Source organism: Plasmodium brasilianum, chromosome 10, assembly GCF_023973825.1.
Source record: "Plasmodium brasilianum strain Bolivian I chromosome 10, whole genome shotgun sequence".
Lineage (NCBI taxonomy): Eukaryota > Apicomplexa > Aconoidasida > Haemosporida > Plasmodiidae > Plasmodium > Plasmodium brasilianum.
In genome coordinates, this window is record NC_090123.1 from 1,093,985 (window position 1) to 1,102,270 (window position 8,286).

Here is an 8,286-nt window from a genome sequence, read left to right on the forward strand (position 1 = left end):
AAACTATTTATAAATATAATATAATTTGTAAATAAATATATTTTTTAATTCATTTATATTTATTTATATATAATTCAATAAACTAAATGATTAATATAAATTAATTAATAATTAATTTAATAAATAAATAAATAAATAAATAAATAAATAAATAAATAAATAAATAAATAAATAAATAAATAAATAAATAAATAAATAAATAAATAAATAAATAAATAAATAAATAAATAAATAAATAAATAAATAAGTTAATTAATAAAGAACTTAATAATTAATTTAATAAATAAATTAATAAATATATTAATGAATAATATAATAAATAAATTAATAAACGAATTAATAATCAATTAATAAATTGCAATAAATATATAAATAAAAATAATTACTAATTAATTTTGTTTATTTAATATCTAATTTAATTAATATTTTAACGTTTTAATTTTTTATACATATTTCAGTATACTTTTGAATTGATTAAATAAATTTTGTATTTTATTTTATTTTTTTTTATGATTTTTGTAATTTCCTTAAAGATAGACTTATATTAACAATAATATTAAGCAGTTACACAATTTTCATTATTATTATTATGCTTAAAATGTATATCTATATCTAAAACTAGTTTTTGTGTTTAATTATATTTTTGTTGCATGAATCATCTTTATACTTTTAAGAACATTTTTTACGTTTTAACGATTTTGAATAGAATTCCTTGATATCATTTTTTTTTACTCCTTTTATTCATATTATATTCATAACTTATAAAAGAATATGTTTTAATGGATAAGACACTAAAGTAATTTTAATGAACTCTTCTAATTCTTTTTTTTTTTTTATTATTTTTTATCCAATATTTTGATACATTTCATACATGAAAATTTATAACTTTTTGAACTTGAACGTGTAATTTTTTAATAATTAAGAAATCTATAAATATGAGTAAGAACAATACAAAAAATTAACACGTATAATTGTAAGGTTGATGCAACAAATTTTATGTTATCAACGTAAATATATAAAGTTTCTGTGAAGTTAATACTTGGACAGCAGAATCATAAACAGCAGAATTCAGTATGATGTACTTATTGGAAATTAGTTTTCTTTCGAAATCCTAAACATTTTTATAATTGCACAGAAATACTTTATACATTTTGTAAGAATATTTTAAAAAAATTTTAATATTTTGTAATTTGAGATATTTTTAATGGTTGGTTACCACTTCTATCTTTTTTTCATCAGTGTACCAAAAGGCATATTTTTCAAAAAAAAGAATTATTTTTTAAACATTTGTGTGAATACTACACTATATAATATTATAATGTATTTATAATTTTCCGTATTATTTTCAAAATAATCAAGTATATTTGAATATGATTCCTGTCTTAAAAATAAAATTCTATATGTATTTGAAGTCCTTTTTATTCGCTCAAAATAGAATTACCTTTTTTCTTTAAGTGCTTACCTTTTTAATAATCAATTTATATTATATATTTTATATCATCATATATGATTAAATAAAATAAAGTATATTTTTTTATAGCTTATATTTTGTAATAATTTTTATGTATCATATGAATTGGTGAATGTGCATTATATTCATAACATTTCTTTCATATTTAAGCTCTATATGGTATATTTTCATCCGAAAATAAACATACGCTAGTTAACATTCTAGAATAACTTTTTTATGAATATATGTATTCTTATTAAAATAAACGTATATATATACTTGAGAATTTGAGTAATTTACTAAATGAAATTTACAATAAAATTTTTTGAAGTGTATTCGTTCTATTTCTACTGAAGTTTCATAATATTTTTTATTAAGATATGTTGTAAATGAACTACTAAAAATTTCACAAAATAAAAAAAAATTAAAAAACGTTTTTTTTGAAAATACAAATATTAACATTAGGAAAATATGAATTTTTTAAGATATAAATAATAAACTTTATAATTTTTTTTAAAATTATATTTTCATAGTTTACGTAAAAAGGAATTTATAAAACATGATATGACATAAAAGGCTCAGTATAATTAATTTATAAGAACATTAAAAAAGACATTCTTAAATATTGTAACTTCCTACACCGCTAAGAAAAAACACTTTTTTTTATTAATCTTTTAATAGAACATTAAATTATTGACATATATGAAAATGTAGCAAAATGTGGCAGTTCAAAAATTATTTTAAAAATCATCGCAAAAATTTATAGAAGTATATTACTTGCCATTTTTTTTTATTTAATTCTTAAAAACGATTTAAAAAAAAGAAAATATTGTAATAAATTTTTTTTTATAAATATTATAAATATCTAGCGAAAATATTACAGGAACAAAGTAATCAACATACTATTATCTGAATTAATAAAATTACTTTTTTTATAACATATATAAAAATCTAAATGATAAATTAATTATGTTATAGTATAAATGAATGAATCGACTAACACATTATGCATAACTAAAGTTACTAATGCTTATAAAATGGAATAAATACACCTTGGAATTGTCCAAAAACTTTCATTTAAATACGCGAAAAATTTTCTGGAAATTTATAAGTATAATTGTATTTCATTTATTTCGCATAAAACGCAAAAGAATATGAATCCTTAGCATATATATGTTATTATAATCGCTTGATTTAATAAAAGATGTACGCTTGAATTAAAACATTTATAGAAATGGTAAATTTATGTATTTTACAATTGAGTAAAAACCTGACAATAATAAATGATTTAAATTAAAAAAAAGTAACATTTTATTATTATTTAATGAGTACTTATGATAAATATAAATCCATTAAATTATGTTTTTATAGGAATCTGTAGAACTTTTCCACATCGAACAATATTTTTGGTCCTCTAATACGGATATATTTAAAAAAATAGATTGTATGGAGAAAAAGATTAAATATTTACTTGAGATATAATAAACATTATAATTTTTACAAGAAAAATTATCAGTTTACAGCTAAAAATATGATTGTCTGTGTAAAATTTTTTTTTCTTTTATTTTACATCAATAATATCTAATAAAAAATGGACGAAAAAGTTAATTTTAGTTATTTTTTTTTTTTAATATGTGAAACTATAATCTTATAAGCTAAAAAATCAAAAGATATTATTCGGACTTATGTTTACATAAATATAACATTTTATATTTAATGATTTATAATAGGAAACATGTAATACATGTACATTAATAATAAAAAGGGAATACATAAATTATTTGTTATAAAACCAATAGATATATTTTTTATTACAGAACAAAAGTATTAGATGTATATAAATTTAATAAATTTAGATATTTGTGCACATTTTTTTTTTGTGACATTTTTTGTTATAAGTTTATTATAAGAAATACAATATCAAAATGTATAAAAAAAAGTCAATTCATAAAATTATTAAATAAAATAGACAGTCTTATATATAAATTTTGGTACTATTCAAAATATGGAAAAAAAAATTCATATATTTTATTAAAATATATATATTAATACTAAGCTTTATATGGATCCCATAATTGTTCTAAATGTAAACACAAATATAAATGTTTATACAAAATTATATTAAATAAAAAAAATTCCAAGTATAACATCATAAAAATGTAAAATGTTTATAATAATACTAAATTTGTTTGATTTCAAATATAACTTTATTAATAAATTCTACAATAATAATATATAATTTCTAAAAAATTGGAAGAATTACAAAATTTAAAAAAAAAATTTAATTTTTACTATATATATATATAATCTTCTATTTTATAATTCATTTCACTTCTTAATAATATAATGATTACGTTTAAGATAACCATAATTAAAAATAAAATGTTACTAATTCAATTTAATTGCTTACATTTCCATTAACACTATCATCTACTATATTAGCTATATTTTCTTCTGCACTAGCTTTTTTTCTTCCTCTTCTACCCCTTTTTGGTTTTGCTTCTGAAGCTGCTGCTTTTTTGGTTTTTTGATTTTTATTTGAATTTGAATTTTCTTTATTATTTTCTTTTTCTTCAGATTTATCTCTATTGCTTTTATTTCCATCATTAGAAACACTTTTTAAATCTTCATTTCCACTTGCTTTATCATTATTTTCCTTTATGTCCTTATCATCTGTGCCCTTCTTTTTCCTTATATTTTTTGTAACTTTTTTAGTTCTTTTATCAACTGTTTTCTTTTTTTCGTCATTACTTTTGTTTTTTTCTATGGCGCTGTTTCTTTCTGAATTACTACGCGATTTGTAACTCTTTTCAGTTTCACTTAACTTACCATTGCCTTTATCTTTTTGAACTTTTTCCATTTCACGGGAACCACTTTTATAATGAGATTTATTGGATTCACTATGGCTTCTTTTTCTTTTCTCCTTTTTTTCATCACTTGAGCTATGTTCTCTTTTCGAACTTTTACTTAAGGTTCTCTTTCTACTTCTAAAATCACTCCCATCTTCACTTACGCTCCTTTTTCTACATCTATATTCACTTCCATCTTCACTTATACTTCTTTTTCTACCTTTATATTCACTTCCATCTTCACTTAAGCTCCTTTTTCTACTTATATATTCACTTTCATCTTCACTTATGCTTCTTTTTCTACTTTTTTTATTTCCATCTTCACTTATACTTCTTTTTCTACCTTTATATTCACTTTCATCTTCACTTAAGCTCCTTTTTCTACTTCTATATTCACTTTCATCTTCACTTATGCTTCTTTTTCTACTTTTTTTATTTCCATCTTCACTTATGCTTCTTTTTCTACTTTTTTTATTTCCATCTTCACTTATGCTTCTTTTTCTACTTTTTTTATTTCCATCTTCACTTATACTTCTTTTTCTATCTTTATATTCACTTCCATCTTCACTTATACTTCTTTTTCTACTTTTTTTATTTCCATCTTCACTTAAGCTTCTTTTTCTACTCCTATATTCACTTCCATTTCTTCTAGCACTTTCACTTTTTTCGTTACTTACGCTTTTACTATAACTGTTATTTTTTGCATTTTCCTTTTCTTCATACCTACTAGATTGTTTGCTTAATCTAACACTTGAATTATTACGTATATATTTTTTCTTTTTATAACTTCTTTCATCACCTCTTGATAAATTTCTTGATTTACTTCTACTACCTTCTTCATTTCTTTTACCATCTACGCTGTAACTTCTTTTACCTTTATATTCATTTTTTCTTTGCCTAATTTTATCGTATTTACTTTTGTTTTTATTATAATTTGTACTATCACTATTATAATCATATCTATTATTTCTTTTTGTTGATGTGTTACTATATTTGTTGTGTCTTCTTGATCTATTTCTAGCCGATAATCCAGATTCCTCACTATATCTTCGTCTTTTTTTATATCTGGGACTATAGTAATCATTTCTATGTCTTTTCGTATATGAGAACCCCCTTTTATCTTTTCTAACTTTTATATTTGTAACCTGATCATAAACTTTAAATTCGGCACCATCAAACTTTTCAATCGCATATAACATATCATCGTAACTAATAAATTCTACTATTCCTTTTCCATACTCGATGTTAGCAAATCCTACATCACCACACTGTCTCATAATGTCTTTTAAATGTTGCCATTTACAGTTGTCTGGCAAATTACTAACAATAAGTCGATGTTCGGTTCTTAATGGGGGTCCAATTCCTTCTTCTTTTTTTCTATATTTTCCATAGCTATAAAAAAAAAAAAAAAAGAAAGAAAAGAAAAAAATATATTGTACATTTTATGTTTTATTTATTTTTTAAATATATCTTAAAAAAAAAATATTTCGAACCCTCTGTTTTCTCCTGAAAATTCAACGCGTAAACGATAACCATCATATTTATAACCGTCTCTTCTTTCTATTGCATATTCTGCATCTCTAATATTAAAAAAAAAAAAAAAACGATGGAATAACATTAAAAATTTTCATTTTAAAATATAAGCGTAAATAGAAATGTATGTATACACATAAAACTATTATGTCATTAACATTTTTTTTCGTAATTTTCATTATTTAAAAATGAATATTTCTAATAACTGTAAAATAATATTTCATATTTTGTTATCAATTATTGGGATTAGTAACTATTATGTAATATTTATATACACATATATGAGATACAAAATAATATATATTTCACATTTTTTTTATAATATCCAAACAAGATATATTCTTAAAAAGCAAATTACTTTAAAAAAAAAAAAAATAAATAATGCTTTCATTTGTTATTATATAATACTTATTCCAGACATGTAACAACTCTTCACAAAACTAAATAATCTTTATTATTATAATTCACAGAAAAAGTTCTTATTTTTACAATTTTTTAATTTGCAATATACATAAAGATTAGAGGTGTATATGTTAATTAAGATATAAATTAAAAGAAATGAAAATATAACATTTTTACATTTTTTTTTTAATATAACAAACGTGTAACTTATATAAATTTAAATATATATTATAAAGAAGGCACCCACTGTTCATGTGAAATTCTAGCACAAATAATTGTGTTCATCATAACTGATGGCATTCAAAGTCATTATTTTTTTTACATTATACCATATATATAATCGTATTCATGTATACTATTTATAATACATATCTATAAATACAGTTTTTCCATGTATATTTGTTATTCTTATTCTCCATTTTTTTTCTTAATCTTACTTGACATCGGAAAAATGGACAAAAGCGTATGATAAACTAACACTAGAAGACCTTGTTCTTTTTATATCTATGTATTTTATACGTCCAAACTAAAAATATAAAATAAGTAAATATTTTTTATTGATTTCATGTAAGATAATAAAGCATAAATTATGTACACAAGGAAATTATCACTGAAAAATATTTAAATACATAAAATGAATAAGAACAAAAATTTCATGTTATATAAAAAAAAAAAATAATAATAATTTAATAAAAAAATTAGACGTGTAACATATATAAAAACCTTTCCAAATAAATCGTAGACCTCTTCTTCTATGATATTTCCTGGTAAATTTCCTACATATATACACGATGGGGTTTTGCTGTATCTTGAAGATTTATAACTCATTTTATTATTTAAAATTACAATACCATTAAAATAAATATATTTATATTAATTTCGCAATAATATTTTTTAACAACTTATTAAAGATCATGTATATAAATATATTATTATAATAAAAAAAGTTTCGTCGAAAAAAAAGGAAAAGGCGAAGGAAAGAATGAACAGAATAATGAATGAAAGAAAGAAGGGGTATAAGGAGAAGGTATACGTTTATATACACACATATAACAAAACATATATGAACAGAAACTATATGTTGTCCTTTAAAATCCCTTAAACAATTAATATTTATGTAACATATTTTATATACATTTTTATAAAAATTTACATATGTAATATATTTTTTAAAGATATTTTTTTTTTTAATATGAATAATATGTAGTTTGCAGCATAAAATAAAAAAAGTCTAACAATTTGACTTTAACATTTAATTTCTTTTCAAGTAAAAATTTATGTGAATAAATTATGTAAATATATATATAATAAATGTTTAAGAGAAAGAAGAATTATTATTTGCTTCATACTTTGGTTATTTTTCAAAACATTGAGAAATGCATATTTTATTAAAAATATAATTCAAAAAGGGTTATATATATATATATATAACATACATAGGTATATTTATTTATAAGGAAAAAAATATAAAATAGAACATATAAATGAATATATATATAATCATACATAATTATTTAAAATACATACAAAATATACTAGCTTAAAATTAATATAATATGTATTGGTTTTTGCTTTGAAGTTATAATTATATATCCTTTCATAAAAATATGAAAAAAAAATATATAATATATAAAAGTGTATATAATTTTCTTGTATCTTTTTCTGTATTTTAAAATAAAAAAAAAAAATCAATTTAATAATTTTTTATTGTACAAAATATGATTTAAAATTAATGCAAACAAGAAAAATGGTTTATATTGTTTTTATTCGCTCAACTAAACGTCATATATGCATTTTTTCTGTATAAAGAAGTATATATATATTATTACTATTAAAAACCATAGGATTACTCTTTAATGGACTCTCCTTATATAATATAAAAAATTTTATATATTCTTGTTAACATTAGAAAAAATTTGGGTATACAAATTAGATGTTTTTTTTCCTCTCCTTTTTGAATATTTATACAAATTTCATTTCATTAGAAAAATGAAGGATAAAAATGGAGATTATGTTGTGTATATATATTATAATCGAAATAATATTATGAAA

General features: G+C 19.9%; 1 protein-coding gene across 1 annotated transcript; it reads right to left on the minus strand.

Moving 5' to 3' along the window:
• Window positions 1-3,848: 3,848 nt before the first annotated feature.
• On the minus strand, window positions 3,849-7,062 carry MKS88_003283 (serine/arginine-rich splicing factor 4; the record flags this gene model as incomplete). Its single annotated transcript, XM_067216360.1, has 4 exons — window positions 3,849-5,691; window positions 5,793-5,879; window positions 6,672-6,760; window positions 6,958-7,062. The coding sequence occupies 4 exons, from the start codon at window positions 7,060-7,062 to the stop codon at window positions 3,849-3,851; spliced, it is 2,124 nt and encodes a 707-aa protein (XP_067073015.1).
• Window positions 7,063-8,286: the final 1,224 nt, after the last annotated feature.